General features: G+C 38.8%; 2 protein-coding genes across 2 annotated transcripts; one reads left to right on the top strand and one right to left on the bottom strand.

The window, feature by feature from the left end:
* The first annotated feature begins 6 nt into the window (after window positions 1-6).
* Window positions 7-5,584, top strand: LRRC57 (leucine rich repeat containing 57). Its single transcript, XM_058026076.1, has 6 exons — window positions 7-106; window positions 821-991; window positions 2,007-2,142; window positions 3,180-3,448; window positions 3,900-4,085; window positions 4,657-5,584. Exons 2-6 carry the CDS (start codon window positions 908-910, stop codon window positions 4,696-4,698), a joined length of 717 nt encoding a protein of 238 aa, XP_057882059.1. The 5' UTR covers window positions 7-106; window positions 821-907; the 3' UTR covers window positions 4,699-5,584.
* A 2,668-nt stretch (window positions 5,585-8,252) lies between these two features.
* Window positions 8,253-27,253, bottom strand: SNAP23 (synaptosome associated protein 23). The gene is made up of 8 exons (XM_058027016.1): window positions 27,173-27,253; window positions 19,972-20,077; window positions 19,370-19,411; window positions 18,029-18,077; window positions 17,386-17,503; window positions 14,173-14,325; window positions 13,466-13,610; window positions 8,253-10,956 (listed from the first exon to the last, which is right to left on the bottom strand). The coding sequence occupies exons 2-8, from the start codon at window positions 20,026-20,028 to the stop codon at window positions 10,891-10,893; spliced, it is 630 nt and encodes a 209-aa protein (XP_057882999.1). The 5' UTR covers window positions 20,029-20,077; window positions 27,173-27,253; the 3' UTR covers window positions 8,253-10,890.
* Between the last annotated feature and the right edge of the window lie 697 nt (window positions 27,254-27,950).

Here is a 27,950-nt window from a genome sequence, read left to right on the forward strand (position 1 = left end):
CCGGGCGGGCGCTGCGGGAGCGGCGGTTCTGGAAGGGCGGAGCGCGGGGGACGGGACGGGCCGGGGCTCCGCCGCCGCGGAGCGTCTGCCAGCGGCGCCCGGACAGGTGCGTTGGGCCGGGCCGGGCCGGGCCCGGCGGCTCCCGGCCCTGCGGGGATCGGGGCCGGAGCGGCCGGGCGGGGTTGGGGCGGGGGGAGCGCGGCCTGCTGCGGGCCAGGGCTGGCCTCGCCGCTTGCCGGGGGGCCCGCGGCGGCGGGGAGCGCGTCTCCCATCGCCGCTGCTTCCGTGCTGTCCCCCAGGCTTCATCGCCCACCGCCCGGTGCGAACCCGGCGCTAATCCCGGGCCTGTGACCCGTGCGCCCTGGGATTTAACCCCGCTGGGGTTACGGAGGTGGGCGTCGTGTCTCTGCTGATATGCACGGCAGAGGAGTCCGCTCTCTAAATAGGGTAAAGGTCTCAAAAAAGCCCAAGTAAAACAATAGCTGTGTCGGCAGGCCAGCGCTGGTAGATGCCAAAGAAATCACAACCCGTCTCCGTGGAGAATCTCCTTAGGCGCGGGGCCTCGAAAGAGGGAAAATACAGAAATGTGCAGTTTTCTCACTTAGTTTTGACTGTGCTTGTTGCATGGTTTCAGTAATCAAACTGCTGTAAGGAATACAACTTAATCTAGGTAAACCTAGGTAAACCTTTATACTTCCAGGTTTTAGTTATGAGGGAGATGAAAACAAAGCCGTGAAAAAATGCTTCATTGTGTCAGAATGCTTGTAGTGCTGGGGACAGTGCACTACAAAAAATGACTTTTTAATTTGCTTTATCACAGAGACTTTGGATTGCAGTTCTCTAGCACAGAGTAAAACTGGCTGACACCATCACTTGAACGCCGTGTGCTTGACAGAGAACTGTTAGGATGGGAAATAGTGCACTAAAAGCCCACCTGGAGACAGCACAGAAAACTGGTGTATTTCAGCTAACGGGAAAGGGACTTACTGAGGTAATGTACTGGGAGGGGAAACATGAATCATTTGTGTGTATGATTGACACTTTCAGAGAGAAATTCACACTTGTGGTTGTAATGCACTTGCATACATGTATTTCCTATAAGCAGTCATGAAAAATATTTCAAGTTTGTTTTTGCTTTTCCCATTTTTGCTTGCCTTGTCTTCTGATTGAGGATTTATCTGTCAGGGCACTTGTATCAGCGTATGCTTTACAGTGCACATATGCTCAAAAAATACTAGCTATGATGTTGTGCTTTTAGAAAATGGCTGTAAACTCGAGGGGGAAAATATGAATTTTATAACCATTTTATAACTTAGAAAGATACTCCACAATTTGTCACATTTAGGTGCTTATGCTATATTTAGTTATAGCCATATGAATAGTCTGTACAGGCTGTTCATTGGGCTGGCAGCAAGCATCCTGAAAGTTTATTATATTGGAAATTATCTTAACTTAGACACAACTGCAGAAAAAGCCAGAATGTCGTGGAAACATAAGTCAAGCAACAATTCACAGGATAGCCAAAAATAACTCTATATTACAGTAACTTTCCAAGCCTTTTCTAACATATCTTCTTCCACTGTCCTACCTCCTCACTTCACTTTTTCTCTGTCAAGCCAAAGGAGGATCAAAACCACTGGCTTATTCACCAGGACTCCTTGATGGTGATTGTCAGGTTTTCTTTATTCACCTGAGGGCCAAGACTCAGTACCAAAATGGTACAGGATGTAAATAAGAATAAGGGAAATGGTATACATAGTTATTTAAAAAGGAAAGCAGGAGAAAAATTCTCATATCTACTCTGCTAAAATATAGAGTTATTAACTGGCTATAGAGTATTTTACAAAATATGTGATAAACAAATTTGCTAATCACACTGTGGTGCTTGGACATTGTGATACATATGACAGTATGCAACAGTGAGACAATTAAAATTTTATCTGTATGACTTGAACATTCAAATTTGTATTAACTCTTTAAATACTGTATCTTTTTCCCCCCAATAGTTTCCTGAAGATCTGCAGAAGCTAACAAGCAACTTAAGGACAATAGACTTGTCAAACAACAAAATAGAGCTCTTGCCACCTCTCATTGGAAAATTTTCCTTTTTGAAGAGCCTTGCTCTAAACAACAACAAACTGAGTATGCCTGCTAATTAATATCTCCACTGATTTTTAAAATAATAACTAATTTTCTCTATCCAAAACTGAATTTAATTATTTAACTCTCACAAGATGTAAATGGGGAGTTTAGTCACCTAAACTGAAATCTTTGGAATTTTTGTACAGGATGAAAAACTCTCAATCATAAATTCTACAAAACTAGAATATTGCTGCTTAGTGTATTATCAATTTTACAATGACACATGAGTACTTAAACCCATAGAGGTTTTGTGCTGTGACTTAATCTGACTTGAGGATTTAACAGTGCCAGATGGTTTAGTACTTGCCTAGAGAACAGGTAATGAAGATGACATGTAGACAGCGTTGCTGGCCATTCAGCTGTTGTTACTGTTCCTGTTAAACAAACATCCATCATTATGGAAAAACCACAATGAGGAAACTAGGGGTTTTATGCATTAATTATGTATTATCTGGCTTTTTGAAAGAACAAAGATAATTTACAAACCTGATTGACTCCATAGTGCAGCTCAGGAGTGTTAGAGGTTATGCACATGTGTAGGTGTAAAGAGAGATGAATGGATGCCAGCAGACCTTACCTGGTGGTGTTTGTGTGCTGGTATGACACAGTATGAATAGTCTCTAACTTACTTCTATAAGTTGAGTAATACCTTTAAAGGGCAAATGTGTAAATTTTGTGGTATTTCAAGTGTCATTGGCAGAAGTAAGGCCTAACTTTAGTCCTTAAGTTAGTTAAGACTGTAACTGACAGGCTAAAATATTCAGAACTGAAGTGATTTCACACTGTGATTTGAAGGTCTGCCTTGTCTGCAGATTATTTTTGATACATTTATGGATGATGGTTTAAAAAGCACATGTTGTCTGTGGGCTTAAGGTTCTGTGCAGGGATCTGTGCCTTCACTGGAAATTGGGGAGGAATTCAGTAGTGAGAAATTGCTTAATATAGCACTGTTCTCCCTGCAGAAGCTCATTTGAATTAAATGGGTATGAATGTTTACTGCTCTTGAGGTGATACGTTTTTCTGTCATTTTTCTCTAGCGGCTTTACCTGAGGAGCTGTGTAAACTGAAAAAACTGGAAACACTACACTTGAATGGCAATCACTTGAGGCAGCTACCGGCTGCATTTGGACAACTTTCAGCTCTCAAAACCCTGAGCCTTTCTGGAAACCAGCTTCGGACTGTGCCCACACAACTCTCTGGTCTTCGCCATTTGGATGTGGTAGATCTTTCAAAAAACCAGATCCAAAATGTCCCCGACACTGTGGGAGAACTGCAGGCTATCGAACTCAATTTGAATCAGAATCAGGTCTGGTAACTGAGATGTTGTGGGAATGTAGATTTAGGACTTAGTACAGCCATGGAATATAAGATGAGACCATCAAAACTTTACAGTTAAAAGACATCTCCTGGACACAACTCAAATGAGGAATCATAACTGGATTTTCTGTACCAATACATCAACTGCCTGATTTGATGAACAAAAAAATCCTGAATCTAGTCACGCAGAAAAATATTTGAGCAGTTCTTGAGTAGGAATGTGATAAAGATATGTGTAGGTTGCTTGTCATCATGGAATAAAAAAAGTTATTTTGGTTTTTGATAATTTGTTACTTATGCATTACTTTTAAGTACTTGCTGTTAATGTACCTTATATTTACAATATGGTAGTTGTTCTGTGTAAGTGGGAAACAGATCACTTAATAATTATTGATCACTACCATTTTAATCCAATTTCTCTTTTCTTTTTATTTCACAAGATTTCCCAGATCTCGATGCAGATCTCCCACTGTCCACGCCTCAAAGTCTTGCGTTTAGAAGAAAATTGTCTAGAACTCAACATGCTGCCTCAGAGTATCCTCAGTGATTCCCAGATCTCACTGCTTGCAGTAGAAGGCAACCTTTTTGAAATCAAGAAACTCAGAGAACTGGAAGGTTATGACAAGGTTTGTGTTTTGTTTTGTTTTGTTTTGGGGTATTTTGTCTTCTTTTAAGAAACTTCTGGTGAAGTCCTTACTCAGAATACTAAGCATTTATGCTGGTGAATAAAAGCACCAAATAGTCCGTTGGTGGTGTCACTGCTACTGGATTCATAACTAACCTCTGAAAACGTCTCCAGGAGTTCTTCAAAGGTAATTTCCTTGTAGGATTCAGGGTCAGTGTTCTTTCATCAGCATCTTTTGAAGGGTAGCTAATAATGACAAGCGTGTCTTCACTTAGATGTGACAAAAAATAAAGGATGCTTTGAATTATACAGCATTTGTTAAGTATTTAATATTAGTTCATCCTTAACACTGGAGATCTGACCATTAATCTGAATTGCAGCAAATGCCAGAAATGTTTTGGGGGTGTCTTTGTTTGAAATTAAAGCTCTAATAGCTATGCCCGGCATTTAAAAATGTGCTTTAATGCAGACTGTTTTTGAGTCTGAGAGCAGAAGCTCAGCTGCTTTTAGTAGTTTTGAATCCTCTATTAATTTCTGAAAAAAATCATAGATTTTTTTTTTTTTGTTTGTAGTACATGGAACGGTTTACTGCTACAAAGAAGAAGTTTGCATGATCATTATTCTGATCCTTATACTACTAATAAGAAGACTTAGACTAGAAGCATCTGCTTCACTGACTTGAACCAAGACCGATGAAGGAAATGATCAGAGTACTCCTCTTCTAGTAATCTGAAACAGCCTGTTAAGGCCACATTGAATAAACTTGAACTAGACAATATAGGTATTGAACTGATGAACCTGCCCAGGGGCCAGTTTTGATTTTTGTGCCACAATAGCTTTTAACACAGTACATGTTTTCCTTTGTCAGGGCTTGTTCTTTCACAGAGAAAGGGAACAAGCATTTCAAAGTTGCCAGTTCCCTTTTGTCAGGAAGCTGTTGATTTGTAAGAGAATTATTTCTTCTAGAAACATTTTTCCATGATAGCACATGGAAGCTCTACCACCAAAGCACTGTATGTCTTGCAGTAAGCACTGTTCTGCAGAGAACTTTTACAAATAAGGTTTTAGTTTATAACTTAAGTTGTTTGTTTTTTTTAAATGAAGCACAAATAGTTGTGGTTAAGTTAAATGTTTCATTAACAGCTTCCAGTAAACAAATTGTGGTTTGAGCATCCTTAATTTATATTTTACTATACAGGCTTTCTTTTCCCATAAGCAAGAATTGCACTACAGTCCACTTTTGCTTGAGCTGTATCAAATAAAAATTAGGTTCATCTTCAGTGTATTCAGTAAATATGTATATTGCTAGAAAATATATCCTTGCACTGACTCCTTGTGTACAGAGCAATGCTGAAGGTTTTAGTCGTCAGCCCACTGCTGCTGCCTTATTACCAAAAGCACCTAGGAAGAGCTAAAAATGTATGCAATTATGTAACTTATACTGAAAAGGAAAATGTACTTGTATATTTTAGTAAATTATTTTCAAAAAATCAGTTCAAATTTTTTTGCTGTAACTGTTGTCATTTTATTTGGTAGTACTAAGATGCCACTGAAAGCCCTCACTTAGCTACTTGAGTCTGTCAGTTGTTGGTAACAGCTACACTTCAACATTACACCCATAATTATGATTAGCAATAAGTGTTTCTTGTGTGAGATGCACAGAGAAGCATTTATTTCCCTGACCCTGTTGCCATTTTATTTCAGTTCTTACATAGCAATATGTAGTGTAGAAGAAGAGTGTTTTAGGGGACATCAGCTCCTTATTCAAAGGATGGATATGATTCATCATTTAACAGGGAATCAGCTGTACTAAGATTCCCCATTCCAGCTATTCCATAGTAAAAAAACCTACTAGCTTCTTGACAGAAGTAGCTGACAGCTGACCTTTGTTTTGGGAGGCATAACTAGGGAAGTGCTTTAAGAACACTTATGTCTTACCATGATGCAAGATCCTGTATAGATAGAAATCTATTCAACTTCATACTAAGATTCCACAGATTAGGACATGAAAATTGAATAGTGAATAAAGCCTTCACACACGTTCTAAATTTTAGCTCCTTCTACTTGATACCTAAATCCCATTCAGCTTTTTTCTTTCTAGAGTTTTGCTGAGACATCAACAGAACAAATTAGCAGTTAGCAGATTCCCCCTTAGCATTCACCAAAGAAGTGGTCTACCATCAGTATGTACAAACTTGGCAGCACTGTGCTGCAGTGGCATTTTGGTTTAACAATTTTTTAACTGAAAGCATCTGTGCTCAGAGATACTGCTTCTCTCATTTAACATGTGTTTATCAGGGGTCTTCTTTGCTATTCAGCAACAATGTGCAAGAAGAGATGCTAGAACAGAACCATTGAAAATTATGGAGTTAGGATTGCTATAAAAAAAATCTTACAGTTGTGGGAAGAATTTCACTAAATCATTATTTCTTTTTTGTGATCACTAGTACATTTAGAAACCTTTCAATTGCTCATTGTTAGTCTCCTTTGCTGCCTTGGAGTTATGACAGCTATCAAAGCTTTTTAGAGCAAAATGGAGAAAGCGCCACATAAAATACTGATTGGAACCAAGTTAGTTCTAATTAACTAAACTTGTTCCAGAACAGAAGAAGACATATTTCTGTTGCAAGGAAAAATTAACTGGCTGATGCCTTGCCTGTTTTAACTCGCAGCAATGTACTGTGACTAAGTCACATAGTAGAATGCTGTTTTAGGCATTTCAGCACTCTAACCTATTAGTAGTTTTATATTGGGACTTTGTATTTTCCCTTCTCATCACCCCCACCCTGCAACAAACGAAGCTCCAAACCAATTTTATTTCTGTGCACAATTTCGCTTGCAGCTTTTTAATTTTGGAATTGCTGAGGTAGAACATTACCCTAATTAACAATATAAACAATTTGTGTATTTTGTTTCAGACCTACATCCCTTGCTCTCATTTTCTACTGCAGTAAGACACACATTTCATCCATCTAATCCACCAGCATTTAGACACTGCATTGCTTCGAACGCAGCAAAGATGAATTAGCAACTGCAGGTCATTGTATGGGGTGAACAGCAAGTTGTTTCACCATGAGCATTCACAGAGGTTAGTTCTGCAAGTAGCTGCACAAGCATGTCCTGCAGGTCATAATACAGTTACTGCTCTGCTAAAAAGCTGTCTTTCATCAAGGAGTAGACTAGCGTGAATTTACCAATTATTGTCTTTAAAGTGTGGAAACGGAATGAAATCTTGAAATCAGAGGACAGAGCTGAACAAACACTCCAGAAAGGGGATATGGTGAATTGAAACTGAAATCGAAAAATCCAGAAAATTTTAAATGGAGTGACTACAACCAATTGTACCAAGATGAAGTTGGGTATAGGGAAATAGACCAAAAGTAGTGAAAATTATTCCCTTTGAAATCCCTAAAATCAGGAATGAAAGGGAAACAAAGACACAGAAGAGAAAGACAAGAATTGAAATTGCAGGAAAAAAAAAAACAACCTGACACCCATGGGACATGTGCTGCCGACTCATAATAGTTATGTAAGCAGGCTGTCCCTACTTTATTTTCCTGGTTACTGGTAGATATTAGATAGTATATTAGAAGTACCTCTTTCAAGCTCTTTCCAGGTATGCTAGTCTGTCTTGCAGGTCAGGAACTGTTGCAAGTCACAAAAGTCTCTACTTCCCCCCATAGCTCCTCCCTGTTAAGAGTGTTTTGGGAATCTGAGGCTGTGGTACTAGAGAAAATACAATTTAAATTGCCTCACAAATAAAATGGCTTTTGCAGTAGGCTAAATCTCTTCGTTTAATCTACTGGACTAGTTATTTACTATGTATCTGTTAGCAATACTTAACTAGAAAGTTTTAAGTTATTTTACTTTGTTCCTTTATCATCTTCAAGTATACTCCCATGTATGTCACAGTCTTTCAAAGAAGAGATGGACGCAGTTCATAGTCTGCATTTAGGAGATGATTATGCAGGAATCAAAACCAGAGTGTTAAAGACCACAATATTCCTCTCCTCCCAACCACACCTATTCTTTTTTTAACACCGGGATTTCTGTGAAATAAAAATAGATGAGAACTTCCTAGTTGCATAATAGCAAATAGTTCTGCCAAGTTTTTCAAGGACAGGAAACTAAACAAAGACATTTCTAGAGAAAATAGTTTTAAAACACATTCAGTTATAAAAGTATGTATTTTTGTGTACAATATATAGTGTAACAATCAAAAGCAGAAACTGTAAACCTTCATTCTTAATAGCATTTAGACATACAAAGACGTACAAGTGTTGATTTCATACCATAGATATGTAAATTAAGCATCTACTCTATAGACAACAGTAAGACATCCAAGAAGCAAACTGTTTTTGACTAATATAAAGGCACCAACTCCCTCACAGATTTGGCTCTTGCTGCATCAGAAAATAGTATTGATACTTAGATAATACTCAAGAGTCTCAGAAATTATTTTGTGTGGTATTCACTACAATATTACAGTTTTGATATACCAATCACAGCATTTTATCAGCCAGCATGCTCATTTATTGGTAGAGATTAGGCAAGTCAAGGACAAGAACAATGGCAAGGGAGAAAAACATTCCGATGTTTGGAATGTCCAAATGCTAAAGAGCAGGCTTGCACTGTGTAAGCAGAATAAGGTAACCACTTCAGTCTTCTGTTGCAGGAGACAATCATAATTAAATAACATATACTTTTGCTTTCACAACTAGCAGCAAATATTCATTAAGATACTCTGAAGTTTTTAAGAAGGAAAAAAAGACATACAAAGTCTCTATGCAGGTGGCTGTTCGAAGTTTATTATGCAATGTTCTTAAAAGTACTTCTTTGCTACTTGCATTTTTAAGCACATTATCTTAATTTACTGAGTGGGTAGCTAGTGAGATTTTGAAATTCAGTAGCATTCCAACAATTACCGGAAGCTAGAGAGGAGCCAACCCACACTACTCAAGTATCTATTCCCCTAAAAATGACTTTACCTTATTCACATAAGGCAAACGACCACTGGCCTATTTTTACATGCAGCTGCCCCATCCTTTGGTCAATTGTTTGGGGTTTTTTTGTTTGGTTGGGTTTTTGTTTGGTGGGGGGTTGTGGGTTTTGTGCGTGTGGTTGTTGATTTTGGTTCTTTTTTCTTTAAATATCAAGTTGCACCGGGACCCAACTGAAAATATACTGGTAACACTGACTGTTATTTCTACTAAAAAGAAAATAGAACACTTAAACACTGTCCTGCATTTTGGTGGATTAGTGTCATCTCTGACTCTGGGATTCAATATTAGTAGCCACAGGGCATTTGTGGACTGTCCTTCAAAAAAGCACCCCATAATGCTATTAAGTTTTAATTATTTGTCTGATCAATTTGGTTTGAAGATTTTTGCCATCCAACACTGGGTATCACAGGTTAGTCCAAAACATAATTTTCAACTTTAAAACAGAATAATATACTGCTGGGTGGAGTTGACATAACCTAAGTCACTTAGAATTTAATTATTATTAAGATTTCAAGAAAATCTTTTTATATTACAGTAAAACCAGACTATTTTTCTTCACAGGAGAGTGGTTTACCTCACCTGTAAGAGCATTTTATTTGCAAGCAACTTGGACATGTAATATTTCCAATTGCCAGTCCCAATGTCTTCAATAATAAACCAGTCAGGAATCTATTTAGAACTAGTTTATTTAGAACTAGCATACAGTTCATAAATAGCTACTGCTTCCTCCAGACTTGTGACAAAGAAGTTTCACAATAAGCTTCTCTGGTTTTGGTAGGTTTTAGAAGCACCCTCAAAGTCACTGCTGAGAGCAAACTCTGCACCAGATCTCAATCATTATTTTGCACTGGAGAAAGGCATAAACTGAACTCCAGTGAAAAGTGGCCAAAAGAGAGTAAGATATGGGATGCAAGCAAGCTGCATGCTTTTCTACTCAGTTTCTTCCAGTTCAGATGCCTCATTCAAACACTTCAAAGTTAGCTTTTAGATGAGAGGTGTAAAATTTTCCATCAAATAAATACCTTAGGGAGATAGTTTTATCTTCTTCTACTTGTGTGCATGGGGCTTAGATCAGATATGTATATACACACAACAAATATTATCAGAACAGTGCAGCATGATTAGTCATGGCCTCCAAACTGATGTCAATTTACAGTAAAGAAATGGAAACCTGTATATCCCTCTGGCTACCATTACCTTAAAGTTCATGTGGTTAGGAAGTGTTTTAAAGCCCTCAACCCACAAGTTGTAAGTAATGGGCCTCTTCAATTCTGTGATCCACAAATTCAACTCCAAACCAATCATGTGGTTTGGATTGTAAAACTATGGTTAGATGCTAGAGATACAAATCAGACAACATTCACCTAGTCCCTGTTTTAGTGAAGACACTCAACTTATGAGGTATTTCAAACAGTGCAAAGTGCCCTCTCCAACTTTCCACAGCTGTGAATTCAGGTTACCCTGCTTGTTCAACTTAAATAAAGGACTGAATTTCTGGTGCAGGGAAAAAAAAAAAAAGAAACTGGGAAGAGGAATCAAACATGCAAGAAGATTCTCAAAGCCCTAACACTTTTAGCCCTGAGCAGTTTAAAGAAAGTGAAGGCAGATGAGTAGAAGGAAGTTGGCTGCTTTCTTGGAGTCAAGACCATGTTTACATGAAGCAATAAAAGATAACTAATCCCTACAGAAGGGGTACTGCTTCATTTGTCCCAGCCTCTCTTATTTCAGAATAGAAGTTTCACAGATCCATGAATATGGTGGCTTGCAGCTGGAGAGGCTGTCATTGAACAATGACAGCAGGCTTTAATTTTCAATTAGTTTCTTGGCTCTGATGTTTGCTTGCTCAATGCGTTCCCTGTTTGTATCAGCCTGAAAGAGAGAAATTCACAGGTCATTTGCAGACTCAATGCAAAACAATTTAAAAATTTAAACTGACATGAACTTCTGAATTGCAAGGTATCATCATTGTGGTAGAGAGAAGGGGAGCAACTTCTGTATGCTGGAAGTAATTTTTTTTTCCCTAGAGAGCATATGGTGTCAATTTTGGTAGAAACAACAAAGAGAAAAAGGTTTTACTCTTTAGCTGACTTTCAAAACACATCAGCTTTCCTCAGCTGGTAAGGAAGCATGTTAACAAAACAAGGGAATAAAAATTCTCTCCCAGTGTTTAGACATCTTATGAACCTCTACAGAGAAAAAAGGTTGCTCTGAACTAGAAGTAATAGTGAAAACTGAGCCTATGGGCATGAAGTCAGATTTATTTTGTTTAGTGCAAATCCATAATTTTCATTCACATCCCCTCCAATGTACTAGTGCTGTAACAATATGGTATTTTAAGAACAAGCTTCAGATTTTATTATTTTTTAAAGCATTAAAAGTCAGGTCACAGTATCTCGGTTGAACAAGTGTGAAAATACAGTTTTACTGAAAGGTATGATAAGGAGTTTGTAAGTAATTCCCCGATTATGCAGTGTCTTGTGGGGAAGTGTAATACACACAAAATCAGCCTCTGCCCTCACCATGAGTGAAACCCCTAAGAAGCTCAACCTGTGCCAAGTATTAGCACAGGTTTATGTGCCAAGTATTGGCCATTTCACACCTTTGTCTTGAAATGGGCTGGGCAGAGCACGCTTGCAGTTCAAGTCCCTCCCTCCCATTCCCTCCTTCCTGCCTTTTGGGTCAAGGCAAGGGGAGGGACAAAAACCTACTATGGAAAAGGGAGACTCTAATCTGTTAACAACACTTTGGAAATACTAATCTAGTTACTAGATCTTCTTCTAAGAAAAATCCAGTAATGTAAGTTTCATTATGGGTTTCTTCAGACCACGAGTCTTGCATAATACTACCCAAAGTCACCCAATCAAGCCTATTTCCAAGGTGAATCAGAATTCTTTAAAAAATAGAAGTATCAATTATATTCTGAAGTTAAATTCTGTTTCTTTACATGATACTGTTGTTTGGAGATTTACAGACAACATTTGGTTTGGTTTCCATACTGTTCACTACATTTAAGAAGTTATCAACATAGGATTAATTTAAATATCCTGAGACAAGTTGCCAGTCTCAAAGCCAGGAATTGCACTTGCATTTTTATTCTGGTCTGCAAAGCAATTCTAACTTGTATACACCCCATTTTAATTATTAGTAAGACTTGATCAGCAAGATTTATTCAAATCACTAAACCAAAGGAGCATCAGGCCAAAAAGAGATGCTTGAATCTACTAGAAACACTATAACTAAAAACAGTAATTCCCACTAGCAGTTTATTTGACCAGGCAGTTTTCAGTCTGCTTTATAAGTTATAAGAATTTCACACCTCATTTTAAATTCAAAGAAATTTTCTAGTGTACTTGCAAGTGTCTGACTTTTTTAACACGGTAATCAGATGTGCAGTTTCAGGGAACAGTTAATGCATCCTCCATATAATCATGTTGATTTGCCTTATCAATACTAAATTACTAGACAAAATTGAACTGTTGACACACATGCAACTGGCATTTTTGTCACATCAGAAGAATTCCATTCCTCTTTCTTTCTTGAAGTCTACTGCAACATTTCAGTGAGATTTTTAAAATCCCATTTTGTCTTAATACTATAATTTCACAGTAATCAGTGTTTGCTTCTACTTTTTGAAGTCCCTAATACACACTATGCATTAAAGGTTTTGCTTCCTTTCTCAACCAGGATGCCTATAAAACAACTTCTACTCATTTCAGAATACAGACATTTCTAAAATAGACTTAGCATTCTCATTAAGCTTCCATTTGAAAGAAACCTCCCAAAATATATTCATATACGGTTAATCTGTTTGGACAACCTAACACTTAAATAACTAAATTATATATATAAAAGAAAGTTACTATAATTAACTTAATGTGCAGGCCATTTCCCCATGCACCTACAAACTCCATTATTCCACAGTCTCCCCAGGTCCAATATTAATTCATCCACAAGAATTAGGGCAATGAATAACTTGTGTTTTACTTTACATTCATTATAGTGACTTCCTAGGAATTTTGAAGGGCCTTGGTATTGTTAAAAATACCTATTCCCTATCACAAGAAAAAAAAATTCCTGTGAGTAACAATCCACCATGTATACCTCCAGTAAATATTTGTACTTTTGATTCCATGAAGTTTATTAGTTTTCAGAGTAAGTAGTCATCTGTGCTGTATATTTAGGTTTCCTGGCACTCAAGCATTTGAATTTTAAGCTATATACCCTGTATGTATCAAGGTGTATCTCTTGTTCAAATCACTGCAACCTCGAGGACAGCACAAACTTATCATGTATTTGCTGCAAATACAGTGAGCACATTCCTAATAACCTCTGAGTTACAACCTCTGAATTGAGAGCAGAGAACACCTTTGACATTTACCTTTATATTTATCCGGTCTATTTGCTTATTCTGGGCATCAATCTCATTGCCCATATCCAAAGCCATGTTTTTCAAATTCCCAAGAATGTTTCCAACTTGAGCAAGATTTTCATCCATTTCATCTTCTCTGGCATCATTGGTTATCCTGTTCAAATAATTAAGACAATGTTTCAAGAATAAATAACTTGCTTTTGTCTAGCATAGATTTAGTCTAGTAAAACTTGACTGTTGCACTATGCATTCAAACCAAGGTATGTTTTTCCCCCTTTTAAAACTCCCTGTACTTCAAGCAAGCATTCATCAAATAAAAGAGTGCTAAGCTAGCCACTACTACAAAAATAGCTTTAAAAATTAAAATAGTTACCTGAAGTTTAAGACGTGAGTTTCTCTCAAATATACTTTATGACAGTAATAGACCTTGATATTTTTAACAGTCCCCTCAATAACTGAGTACTAAGCCTTACAGTTCTCACATCCAGAAACAGACTGACCATACCACCACTATGTAAAAAAAAAAAAGTGCAGGATGAGCACTACAATACTGAAGGTGTAGGTGTCTGCCATCACCTCTCCAAGACACAACAATTCCTCCAAACAATACTAAAATTTTCGATTTAGCAACCTGACCGAAAATGCATCTGTGAAAGAAGCTGACAACTAGTAACAGGATTTGTGCATTTGAGATTGAGGAATGTGAGCTAGCAAACCTTGTAATATATCCACCACTTGGTCCTCCAGAAGTCTGAGGCTGCCGCTGATTTATACTTCTTGGTTGCATGGATATCACATGGTCTGCTGAGTTCTCTGTTCCATCTCCCCAGGTTGCTCTGTATGCTTTGCTGGCCTCAAAGTTCTTTGTCCTACTCCATAAAAATAAGAAATCTGAACCACTACATCAGAAATATAGCTTCCTGACTGAAGTTCAGTATTAATCTAGAATTTTCATAAACATTTGTCTTGTGCCCAAAAGAGATGAAATTTTGTAGAGATAAAACTTTGTATATATAATACAAGTTCTTGTATCTTGATAGTACAAACACAACTGAGTTACTCTAAGGACAGTGATTACTTTGGTCTTAAGCTTTAATAAAAGAACAGTAATTTGCTTAAAGCAATATTTTAACAGAGGACAGAAGCTTATGACAGTCACAAGAAAGCTTACCCTGTCATAAAATAGAATTGCACTTATAACTGGAATTAATCTAGAGACAAGATTAGTTACCTTTCAGGAGGAAATAAGAATGAATGCAAAAACTCACTCAAATAAATACCTATATTATGCAAGAAAACCATTAATTGCTATAATTTTTTAAAATCAAACATTAAAAAAATTACTTGGCAACAGAAGAAGTTAATGTTTTTCATGTTAACTTTGATTATGAACTAACAGTAATCATGTTTAAGTAGTTCTTTCATTCTGCAATTCAATTGTACTAACTCCATTAAATCAATAAGCCAACTTGGCATTATACTTTTTCTATGTAAATCATAGGAGGAAAAAAAAAATAAAGAAAGCACACTGACACAAAGCAGTCTCAAGAATCACAGAACCACAAAAGCATGAGGAGAAGAAAACCTAGCAAAATAAACTTATCTATGGGTGTTTATGTATTCAATATGGGAAATTACATCTCATAGGTCAGATCCTACAAGAAGTAATCTAAAATGAACATATTGAGGGGAAAAAACAGAATAATTTCGCTGTTAATAGTGGAAATATTGCACCCAACAAAACCCTGAAGAAACCTAAACCAGTCAATTCTAGCTCCTTGTACATACACAGGCCTAAAGATGTCTAAGTTTACTGCAACTAGATTGAGCATTGTATTTTAATCTCATTTATACTAAAGCCATAAATGGAAGAGATCTTTGTATGATTTGCCTCTGGAGGAGCAAAGTCTTAGATGCCAGAGGCAAATGTGAGGACTGCATTAACAAAAAACAAGTGTCCTGAGGACTAGTTGCACCTGTGAAGTAGACAGCCAGAAAAAGAATTACTGTTCAAAATAAGCACAGTTAAGAAGAAAACTTCTCATCACCTGATTTTAAGAGCTGTTTTTCAAATTACTACACATTCACATTTCTCAAGTTTCATTTTTGCAAAACTAAGGCAATTTACACAACCTGTCAAACCAGCAATGGCTCAAGCAGTTGCTCACCATTTCCACAGCTAAAAATACCCTCTGTAATAATGGACATTCTCTATTCATGTCAGTACTACAAAACATCACAATCACAAGGAGAACCACATGCAGACAGACATCATGCACATGCAAGCACAAATGCAATAGAACATCACTTTTGACAGCTGGTTAAATATGCATCTGCACTACTAACACTGACCTTGTCCTAAAATCCACTTTCACCAGTTTAAGTGAATACAGCTTCTTATCCTAGTCTTCATTTTTAGAAAGCAAGCATCAGTGTTAGGAAAGAATGGAGAAGAAAGTAGTAAAGATCAACAAAAAGATAAATTGTTAATAGTACATAGATTGTATAACAGTATTTTTTGTTTTCACAAAGCTTTTCTAAATAATCTAAACCTAGGAGAAATTAAAAAAAAAAACCAGTAACTCAGCAAGAGTTCTGATTTAGATTATATAGCTTTATGCTTTTATGAAAAATATGAAAAGCTGTGGAGGTAACTGACAAATAAATCTAACATTGAGAAAGGGTTGGTGTACCAGTAGATATATGAAAGACACTCACTCTTTGCTGCCCTCTACTTACCCATTTTTTTCCTATACATTACTGTCCAGTTTGGTACACAACACTTCTGTTCTTGTTATCTGTGTCCTTGGAATGCCACAAGAGTTCACAAATTCTGAGCTTGTTTAGTGTCAAAAAGCTGCTTAGCTTCAGTGAAATAAGACTATCAACTACAGAAAACAAAGACTGAGTGTGTCAAAATGCTCAAAGTCCACCAGCATGAGCCAGCTAATATATAGCTGTAAGCACATCTATCCAGAAGTCAGGACATTTGCATTTTCAAGGGACTAAAGCACTTAGACTTTCAGCCTTAGAAGTCACATTCACATCTATCCTAAATGACCATCTAAGTGCTATTCTCTTGGTTAAACAGACTTAGCTACTCCAAGGAATATTTACCTAAACTTCTGCTGCTTCTCCATTGAATGATAATTGATTTTGCTCATGCTAAAGAGCAAAAACCAACAAATGCACACACTATTCACTTCAGTCACTATACTCAATTTATGCCTCCTTCATTTGGAAGGGTTATGATCACATCCAATTAACACAAACAGTTTGGTACTTTACTACTTAAAGCTAGGACACCATCAAAAATAATTCTGACATTGCTCAGGCTGTTTACTTGTTTAAAAGTACAAATCAAGTGTCATACTAAAGATTAGATTACTCAACTGATTTAGATTTAGTTAGCCATAACACTGATGTTTAAAAGCAATGTGAAGCAGGTCTGCAAGAATTTACATAGTCACTAGTGAAAAGATTAAAGCAGTGTCTGCTCTGTTCTCCTAGTCTCACTCTCCCTAAAGTATGAATAAGTTATCTTGCTTTTAAATTAGTACAAAAGTATTTTGTGAAAAAATTATTTTTGGAAGCAAATTTCTAAGAGACAGGCACTTACATATAGCTATTTGCAGTTCAATTTGGCCTCATCTGCATGGATATTAATTATTTTCTACTAAATAGAAGCCTTAAATAGATTAGGCCAGAACTGTGCAGGATGCTATATAGCAGCTAGATTTACAGTAAAAGGGGCACAATATTTGGTTAGATACAAGTTAGTTTTGGTTACTCTCATACAATTTTAAAAGGATGCAGCTCTACTTATCAAAACAATCCATTTTTGAGATTCAGCATTTTTAATTAGCTCTTTAATTAGTTAATATTGGGAATATCCTGGAACTCTAGGCCCAAGTACCAGTATAACTGACCTGTTGCAAGGACAGACACAGAGCCCACAGCATTTGTTGAGCTCTGTCAGTGTCTTCTCAGCTTCTCTCATGTCCTTGTTTATCTGGTCCATGCCTTCTTCTATACGATTTAGTTGTTCTAGAAGAGAAACAAGTAACCTGACTAAACATGGACTGGGGAAGTGGGCAAAATTAACATTTCTTTATAGCAGGAAGAAGTTTCAGTTCTATCTTTATATGAAGACTATTGACTTTTTTCTTTCCTGCCTTTTAGGATTTTTTTTTTTAATTTTTAAGAAAGATATTCAATGAGAGGTTTTGGTTACTACTTTGCAAATATCTTCCCCGTCTTTAGAGCAGCATTTCTATTGCTACTTTTAGAATAAATGCAGCTAGTTACATTCATGCCATAGTGAAAGAAAGCAGCTTCTGTAGCAGAGCTGTGTTACATTGTAACTATCATTACCTCTCAACTACTTTAAAACATATAAAACATATTTTAAATTCTACAAATACCTACGAATAACCAACTAGGAAATCTCATTTTCACCTAAATAGTCTTTAATAATAAGCCTTTAGTTTCAGCAACAACTCTTCTATGATAGTTCTTTTCTTACATTTGTTACATTCTAATGTTGATTTTTAGTGTTAGGGAAGAACTTACCTCCTTGCTCATCCAGCATGGTAATAGTTTTGATGCCAACATCCTGGGACTGCAGAAAGAAATTTAGTTGCACATATAAAATGAGACTGCAATGCAAAATCAGAAGGTCTGGATAGTAAATTTGATCATCCATCCAAGATTATAATACAACACGGTACTTAAAATGATTTCTGTAGTAAAGCTATTAGAAGTCTCAAATTACCAGCTATGTTAGTGTAACAGGTAAGGTGCTTATCAGCCTATCTCAATTAGTGGGGCATTTATGGTATTTTTGTGAGGTTTTTCTTACATTACAAAAGAGGATAAAATTTACTGTAATACTCAGATTGAACTGTGACAACATCTGGCTAGAAAAGCAAACCTAGCTGTGCTTCATTTTGAGAGCCAGCATTTGGTTCATTCATCTCTACATCCTTCAAAAGGGCTTACAAGGTCTTTAGTGCTAGGAGCCAGAATGAAAGCAAGCAAAACAAAGCCTGCAAAATAATTTCTAAGAATTTAGCAGTGAGGAATATACTACAGCAGAGCTCTTTGCTGGCTCAGTGTCTTGGATCTAGCATGCAAGTTGCACCCATGCTTTACTGTAAACTGGCAGCACAGAATGAATCAGGAAACTACGATGCCAAGAGAAATGATGTTGGCTCATGACATTTACTTAATGCTTGTGTGTGAAGGATTTATCAGGCTACAGTGATCAAATGCCTTACTGCTAACAGCTGCATCTTCAGCAACCAGAACTGTGCAGAGGAGTAGATTCCTCATACAACTTCACTTTGATAAACCCAAATACAGATTTGTTTCAAATAATGTAAAAGGGTGTTAAGAGTTTCTTTATCAGTTAAAACTGATGAACAGATTGTAAGATGTATGTAGAATTACTTGTTTGAACCAAGAGCAGTCATACTTTACCACCCCCCCCAGCTGACCCCTACTGTCCTCAGTAGTGAAACATTTCTAAACTGTTCACAGACACAGTGAGCTGAAATACAGACGAAAGATTATGAAAAGCATGAAAAGTTATGACAAGTTATGAAAAGCAAATTTTGCAGCAGCCAAAGACATAACTGACCATCAGAAGACTTTTTACAACTAATCTGTAACATTTGGAGATCAGATCCTTTTGCTTAAAACAGGTAAAAAGGATATTGATTCTTCTGTAATCTAATAGAATGTGAAAATCATGCAGGTTATGTCATTCTAATGCTACTACTCAATTAAGGCAGCAACTTCTAATGATGAAGTGTGTGTGTCTTGAGAAAGACAAAAAACTGTTTAAAATTACAGTTACCATGATACTTTTTATACTTCATAAATCCAGAGAATTCAAAAGCTTTTTCTTACCTCAATGGCCAAGCCAAGAATCCTCCTTGTGCTTTCCAAAGACTAGAAAGAGAATTTTAAAATGAGTGCATTAATTACTTATGCACACATTAGTATCTGAAATTCTTCTCTGTCAGTTCATTGTAGTAAGGCAATAGTATACACCTTGTACACCAATAGTTCATCACCTTGTCTATATTTAATACATGCTACAACATATTGGCAGCACATTAGTTTTTCTTTGTTTTTAGTCCTTGCTATTATTTTTCTTATCCCATTGGAAAGTCTTAAAAAAGATTACATATTCAAATGAATTTTAGTTAAATAAGAAAGCCATGAAGTATCAATACAATTAACAATGCTGTAGGTGACCAAATTCTATCATATCAGTAATCACAACTGGTTGATCAGTACTCAGTAAAGTAAGTGACTTCAAAATTCAGCAGTTATAACTCATTCTTATTTTTAGTAGTCTTCACTCCAGTATTCACCAACTAAGGAGAAAACTTAAACCATTCAGCTATAACCTTGCAGAATCATTATCCTGGTCCGTATTGTATTTGTTTTTAAAAGATATTGTTAGGCAAATACTGTAATCCCAGATGTCTTCCTATAATATTTACCTCATCAGTGACCTGGTTGGCCCTCAGCTGAATTTCTTCAGGTGATAGCTCATCCATGATGAGGAAATACTACTTGTAAGGAATCACGTTAAAGAGAACCTTCCCCCTGTAACAACAGATACCAAGTAAGCATTAGAATTATCATTTCATCAGTATTTTGAGTTGAAAGTAGAAGATAGTTCAAAGAATGAGAGCCTATACATTTCATTCTGCATAGTAAAACGTATCATTAGGACTAGAAGACACTAAAATAATTATACAGCTGATACGACCTAACTGAGGAGCTAAAAGAAATATAGGAACAATCAGTATATGAAGAATGTTTTTTTCCAAGATTTGGCTTCCTAAACATTTTTGAAAAAATTCTATGGTTAGTAAGGTAAAAAACAGGAATAAGGTCTTTCCATTTCCATTGAAGAATTTAAATATCCGAAAAAGGAGAAATATTTTCACAGATGAAACACCCCCTAAAATGATCCCAAGTAAGACTCCAGAAATGGTTGTTGTTATTGTATGGTGAATTCCTCAAATGCAAAAGGATCCACAAAGGTTTTAACTGGTATGTCTGAAACTGTAGCAAAGGTTTTCTGATCTATCTTTCTCATAATAAGCACAGGGTCATAACTGAGGTCCCAAGACACCATGATCTACCTTTTGCTAAAAACAGAAGATATATATTTTGCCTAAAAGACAAGATGAATTAGCAATCCCATCAATAAGTGTATTCCTATCAGAGACAGGTTTTTCAGAGTTAAGAATCTGCATTTTTGTTGGAGGAATGGTAATAAAACCATCTCTCCTAGCAATGGGAAAACAGAGCTCACAAGCTATACAAGAATTTAATGAGATAGCACATAAGCAGAGAAATAAGAGGATATTCCCCCCCCCGCAAATTTTGCCCCTTAATTTTAAATTACTCCTTGATCTTTCACATGAGTAGGTTGCAATTAAGTTCACGGTACTCATGGATATAATTCCAAACATCCTGCTTGACTTGACTAATTTTCCCCTACAAGATCAGTATTTTAGAATATCTAACAAAAGTAATTGCTCCTAGGAAGTTAAATTTATGCAGATTTGCCCAGCTGTTACCCCACAGCTCCTCAGAAGAAGTGTGCATTACTCTGATGGTGAACTGAAATCAAGACACCTAAATCCCTTACAGTTGAAGCACTTAAAGATTTAAAGAACATTTCAGCAAGTTTGGTCTTCAGCACCTAGCATAGCCTGAGACTATGGCTCTAGGAGATTTCTGTAAAGTAGATGACAGTGCATGTTAGTTTTTGCTATCATTAAATAAAAAAAAATGCAAGATATTCTCATACAAGGCCTCTAACTCTGTTTTCAGTAGTCCAATTTCAGTGTATAATCAGTAAATTATCTTTTCATTCACAGGCTTAAGCTCCTTTCATAAGGTTTATCTGAGGCAGTCCCAGCCTTGAATTTGAGAACACTCTTCAAGCTGATTTGCACACCTAAGGACCAGTAAACCTGAGACAGGGAGGAAAGTACCTATTTTCACTGAATAAGATTAAGCAACATCTCTGGGCAACCTTTTCCAGTGCTCAGTCATCTGCACCATGAAAAACTTTTCCTCATATTCAGGTGGAACTTCCTGTGCATCAGTTTCTTCCCTTTGCCTCTTGTCCTGTTGCTTGACACCACTGCAGAGCCTGGCTCCATCCTCTGACACCCTCCCTTGAGACACTGATAGACATTGAGGTCCCCTCTCCATTGTTTCTTCTCAAGGCTGAGCAGGCCCAGCTTCCTCAGCCTTTCCTGGTAAGAGAGATGCTCCAGTCTCTCAATTATCTTCCTAGCCCTTTGCTGGACCCACTCCAGGAGCTCCATGTCTCTCTTGTACTGAGGAGCCCAGAACTGGACACAGCACTCCAGATATGCCCTCACCAGGGCTGAGCAGAGGGGCAGGATCACCTCTGACCTGCTGGCAGTGCTCTTCCTGATGAACTCCAGGTTCCCACTGGCCTTCCTGGCCACAAGGGCACTGCTGGCTCGGTTGTTGTCCACCTGAACCCCCAGGTTCCTCCTGGCAGAGCTGCTCTCCAGCAGCTCAGCCCCAGCCTGTGCTATGGGGTTATTCCTCCAGGTGCAGGACCCTGCACTTGCCTTTGTTGGATTTCTGACAGTTCTTCCCTGCACATCTCTCCAGCCTGTTGAGGTCCTTCTCAAGGGCTGCACAGCCCTCTGGGGTATCAGCCACTCCTCCCAGCTTTGTGTCATCAGCAAACCAGTTCTAACAGCTGACAGACAGGCTTTGTGTTCACCTAGCTTGCTCACATCTTTATGAGTAGCTCCAGTGGCAGCCAGCAAGAAGTTCTATAGAAATGCACAGCATTCCACTCACTTTTGCCCTAAATTAATAGTATTTAGTCTTGACACTGTTTATAAATTGACCTAACAATCAAGAAATCCAGCTTCAAGATGTAGAGAAAAAACCCTCCCAACACAGCAGACACAGAGGGAAAAAAAGTTACTTCCAGGATTTTTCAAAGCTGAGTTATGCATGTGCTTATCTTCTGATGCTCATATTCGGACACCTGCAGTGCTTTGCCTGTTGTGACATGAAACCATAATTTAAAGTGATGGCTCATATAATTGTGAGGGTATGACCTGTGTGAGCAAGCTAAGTAAAACCATTCAGAAGACTTGGTTAAGAGAAATGTTCTGACAACCTTTATCATAGATAAAAGGTCCAGCTATTTGCTGAGCTTTTCTGATAATTTCTTGAGGTCTTATGTCACTGAAAAGTGACAGAACATTTCTTTCTTTCAACTTCCTGGCAAGCTTATCTGCCTTCACTTTTCAGACATTACCATTAGAGTATACAAAACAAGACATATTAAGATTTCCTTATTAAGACAGGTATAAGAAAGCATGCTCTTTGAATTAGTATGGTTATAATGTCTGTTTAAAGTTGAATATCCAAGCCAAATGCATTAGACTCCAAAAACCCATAGTTTTATTCCTGTTAGTTTGCAGCATTGCTTTTGCAAGCACAGGCACAACCTACATGGTAGCTCTGCAGAGGCAATTAATGCCATAAGGCAGAACAGAAAAACACATTCTCTAGGCAATAAAAACTTCTCACAACATAGCAGTTAAAAATATTTAAAAAAAGCACACAACACTAATTTAAAACAAACAAAACATTTCCAAAATAGGCTGTTTCCAAAGACATGAATACAGACTCAGCTACAGGATTAAGTGGAATAGCTGAACAAAGCAGGTGCCCTTCATGCAAGATACCTCAAAAGAAATTTTAACAGCCAAGATGAGGCCATTTGTATTGAAGTAACTCAGCTGTTCCAACAGAACACAATATACATACATAAAGAAAGGACACTTGTTTACCCATCTTTCTGCCTAGGAATCAAAAAACATCCTTGGAGGTATCTTACTCCAATGTTAATGGTATAGGACAAAATTTATAAGGCATTAAGATTACTCAATAAAGACAAAATATACAGAGAGAAAAAACTTGATATGGTTAAGATAACATTTGTTATGATAATATTTGCTAAGGCAAGCATTTATTTTAACATTGATACTCAATGTCTATTTTCTTCACCTTCCTTCCCCTACCATTTACAAAATCCTAGCCACAAAATAAGCAAAGTAAAAAAAAGACAACAGCCTACGAAGATATTTCATAATTATTTCAATATTCTATTTTTAATTTTCTTTCTAGATGGGCAAACTTTAAACAAGAATCTAAAGTACCTTAAGACAAAGTAGTACTCCTTTAAGGAAGGATGTGATGTCAGCTTTGTTTACTTTCTTTTATCAGTTTTCTGCAGTATTTGCTCAGTTGAACACATTTCAGTACAACTCCCCTTCTGCCCCTTTCAGAGGAAGGCCTGGTACTTGCAGAGTATGCAAAACTAAACTTGCTACAAAAACGTATTTTCTTGAGATAACTGGGCTCATTAAACCTTTCTACTAGGAAACAAATTACAACACATTCATTACCTTAACTATGACTGCCTTATAAAAAGGAAGATTGAGAAACCAGAGCAGCAAGGAAATAAACACACGGCCATCAAATTTTTACAGCTATGCTTTATTTGGGAGATTGCACAAGATAGAAAGAGTTCTTGGAAATTCCAATTCCAACCTAAAGCTTTAGATCTCTTCACAAGACTACTCATGTTGGGCTAAGCCATCCTGTAAGTTCACCACTATAATACATATCATAACTACAACATTGCTGCCTAAGACAGTTGAGGATGGATTAAGCTTAAGTTACTTCTATCTCCTGGACAAGACGAAACAAACTTATGTCTGCACAGCCTTTTTTCCACTCACTATCCATTTAGTCATGGCTCCAAAAACCCTGAAAAACTTGCAATTCACTCTCCTATGTGAAGTTCTTAGGTTGGAGAGGACTGAAAGACAAAACAAAGTTATTGCAAAATAATGAGGGACACAAGAAGCACTTTTGGGGTGATTTTATCATTGTCCATTCAAAGCATCACTGGTTTAGAGATCTTCATTTTGTTAATCAACACTCATAGAGCAGTGGAAACATTTTAGTGGGTTCTTTGTCCAACTTGAGAAGTTCTTTGTCTAACTTGAGAAAGCTGGAAGGTGACAAACTGATGTGAGCTATGGCTTGGTCTCTATTAGCAGGAGGGTGATCCCGGGAGACCACAGTGCAAATTTTTCTTTGGGAAAAGCACTGCTGGCACTGCCCCATTTGCAGTGGATCAGTCCCAAGCACTGAGTTGTGTCCCCAGCTACTGAACTGGGAGCTAACATCTGCCAAGGCAGAACTTCCAGAGTGTGAGAGGAGCAAATTCAGTGTTAGGAACGCCCTTGGTGACCTGTCTGACCACGTCCCCAGGTTGAAGTACCCGCTTGTGATCAGAAAGCTACGGAAGCATCACTTCATCCAACAGCAGTTCACTGGCTGCTTTCCTGACAACAGGCACATCAAAAACTTCGGTGGGGAGGTAATAAAGCATTTGAATGGAAAGACCCTCAAGACTTAAAGCATTGCTGTATGCAGCCAGCAACAGCAACAACATAATCACCTCTGCCACCCACCTTCCCTGAGCACATGGTAAAAAATTAACATAAATTTTTTTTTTGCTGTCTCATGGGATTGTTGGATTGAGGGCGCTTTTACAAACCCACCCTGAATAAAATTTTTGTTCTGCATCTCTGGCTGGCAAGAAGCAGTTTTGTACCTCTGATAGGCCGAATTCCTTTCAGAATTTTGAATGCAATTCAGAAATGGATACATCCATTACATTTGCTACATATCAAACTACTTCCTTACTCAGTATCTGAAGGTCCTCTATTTGCACATACCCCTTTTCCTGTGAAGTTATGCTTTTAATCAATATCACAAACTTGCCTTCCTCTTTCACTGCTAACTTGTAAACTGGGGGGGAGAAGGAAATAGCCTATCCGGTGCATCTACAAGTATAATTGAGAAATACAGCTTATGCCTTCTTACCACAAAGATGGGAACTAGCTGCTGATACAACCCAGCTGTTGCAGCAACTGACTGGAAGCCAGTACCTCATGAGATGTATTTTGAGCTGTCAGTGAATTAGTGCAGCCCCAGGTGATTGCAGATGCTCTCAGTTCCTTCTCTTTTTAAGGGAGCTGTTGCCTTCCCCAAAAGATGGAAAAATTAATGAAACAATATTCTTAGATATGTGAATGTTAAGTATGAATTTCCTGTGCATACTCACAAAGCTCAAAATTAGACACGTTTGTGTTTAGTGATGGAGGTTTTTTTGTTCTCTCAAATTCTTCATATCACTAATACAGAAAAATTGGGTTTTTAAAACCCTTCCTTAACAAAAACAGCTATCCTACTTGCTAGTTAGCTGAAATTCAGCCCAGCTAGTACAGGGTGGTACAAGGCATCAGCACCAGAATGCACTCCTCCAGAAATTATTATGTCTACAAGATAAATGAATAAAGCATCTGTGGCCCTGGAGGAAGAGGGCAGGGCCCAGGACCAAGACACTACCCTGCATGCTTCCTGCTTTCCCTTATCAGCTTCCTGAACACACTGCACAGAGGCGATAGCACAAAGAATAGGCGCTACCAATGCCACCTCCTGTGCGCACTGCGCTCAGTTTTACTCTCACCTCAGCAATCCATTTTTGCCCCTGAAAAAGCCTCATGAAACCTCCTCCAAATCACATACTGGCCAATACAAATTCACAGTCCAACTTTGATCATTTACTGAGTTACAGACTCCATTTCTCCTAAAGACACAAATTGTGCTTATATAATTGTGCCCCTACTTCAAAAACTGCGGAGCAGAGGAGGTCAGGCATATAGACTGGCTACTAGACTGCCAGTAGGCAAAAAAGTGCTCAATTGCATCAAGCAGTTGATATCACAAGTGGCTTTGCCTTTGTCCCCAAACACCTTCCTACATAGCTGTTCCCTCTACAGTACAGAATCACGTTTGTTTATGAAGGGGAAGTATAATAACACCCTTAGTTCTAAAGGCTGAGCATCTAGTAACCTTTTTCAGAGAACAAAACAAAAAGTAAGGCAAATAGTTAGAGAGGTTGCATAAAGAAATTCCCCAAGTTCCCTTAGATCGTTTACTTAGAGTGTCATGTGCTGACTTCACATTAAGTGAAACAGAAAGAGAAAAAAAGTGAAAAAAGCGAAAAATAAAGGTGACTCATCAGTAGCTTCCCAGAAGCACCAAGGGCATCGAAATGTACAAGTGAAAGAAGCACAAAAAGCACTTCGATTCTTATTGTTTACTACATAAACACTACAGCATTTCACAGATTAGTCTAAAGGCAGCAGGACACAATACATAAGCTTAATAAGAAGCAACAAGAGGCGGGTTTTCTCCTGGGCCCTACTAACAGCGCAATTCACGGGCTCTCACCAAGCAAATAAAAACCACCTGGACATGGCATTGCCGCCCCCGCTACGGGCGAGCACACGAGGCCTCTTCGCACACGGGGGCGGGCGCAGCCCTCAGCTGAGGCGGGGGCTCGGAGGACCTGGGCCCAGTGCCCCGCGCAGCCGACACAGGACGGCAACGGCGGCGGGCCAGGCCCGCCTGGCCCCACTGAGGCCCCCGGCAGCCACAGCCCGCCCCGCACAGGGCGCTGCGCGGCACGGACCAGACAGCCTGCCGCCTCACCGGGGGCGCTGCGAGCTGCCAGAGCCCAGCCCGTCACACACCTACCGGCACCGCCACAGCCGCCGCCGCTCCCTTACGCCGGGCCGGGCCGTCCCTTTAGGCTCCCATGTCCCGCCCGTCCCCACGGCCGAGCCCCGTCCCGCGCGCGTCACCGCCGCCCCCGGAAGCGGGGCCGGGCCCGCCCCGCTCCTCCGCCACTCCCAAGGTGGCGGCGGGAAAGAACCGCCCTCAGCGCCCGCGCACCGGCCGGAACACCGGCCTGTGTGCAGCCGGCATGGCGCCGTGCGAAGGTGCTGCGCCTCCTTCCCTCCCCCTTGAAGTGTGGGGGCCTCAGTGCCGGGTGTGGGTGTGCATGTGGCCGCCCGCCGTCCCGCCGTGCTTACCGGAGCTGCGGCAGCAAACAACGCAGTACAGAAGTGGCCCTATTTGTATCGGTGGGGTTTTTCTCCAGTTTACTCTCTACTAGGACGATGAGTGTCAGCGCCCTTCTGCCACCAGCGGAGAGGAGGGCAGAAAGAGAAAGCTGCTCCTCGCTATTACTGACCTTATCCTTTGCAGCTGGACCGCGCAGCCTTTCCTGAGGTGTATTCCTTCTCGGGTGTGGATAAGTTCTTCCCTGAGGCTGCTGTCGGGCTGTAAGCACTGAAAGCACAGCCGGTAGCTTTCACAGCATCAGGTCCTGCATCTAAAGCCCCTCTTCCAGTGGAACTGCTGCTGCGATCTCAGAGCTGGGTCTTGGTTTCCCCCGCCTCTCTCAGCATCTCGGGATGCTCCAAGTCCCTGTGGACTTTGTCCTCGTGAAAGGTCCCGGTCAGTAAGGCTT

The sequence above is a fragment of the Melospiza georgiana genome, chromosome 6, assembly GCF_028018845.1.
Source record: "Melospiza georgiana isolate bMelGeo1 chromosome 6, bMelGeo1.pri, whole genome shotgun sequence".
Classification (NCBI taxonomy): Eukaryota; Metazoa; Chordata; class Aves; order Passeriformes; family Passerellidae; genus Melospiza; species Melospiza georgiana.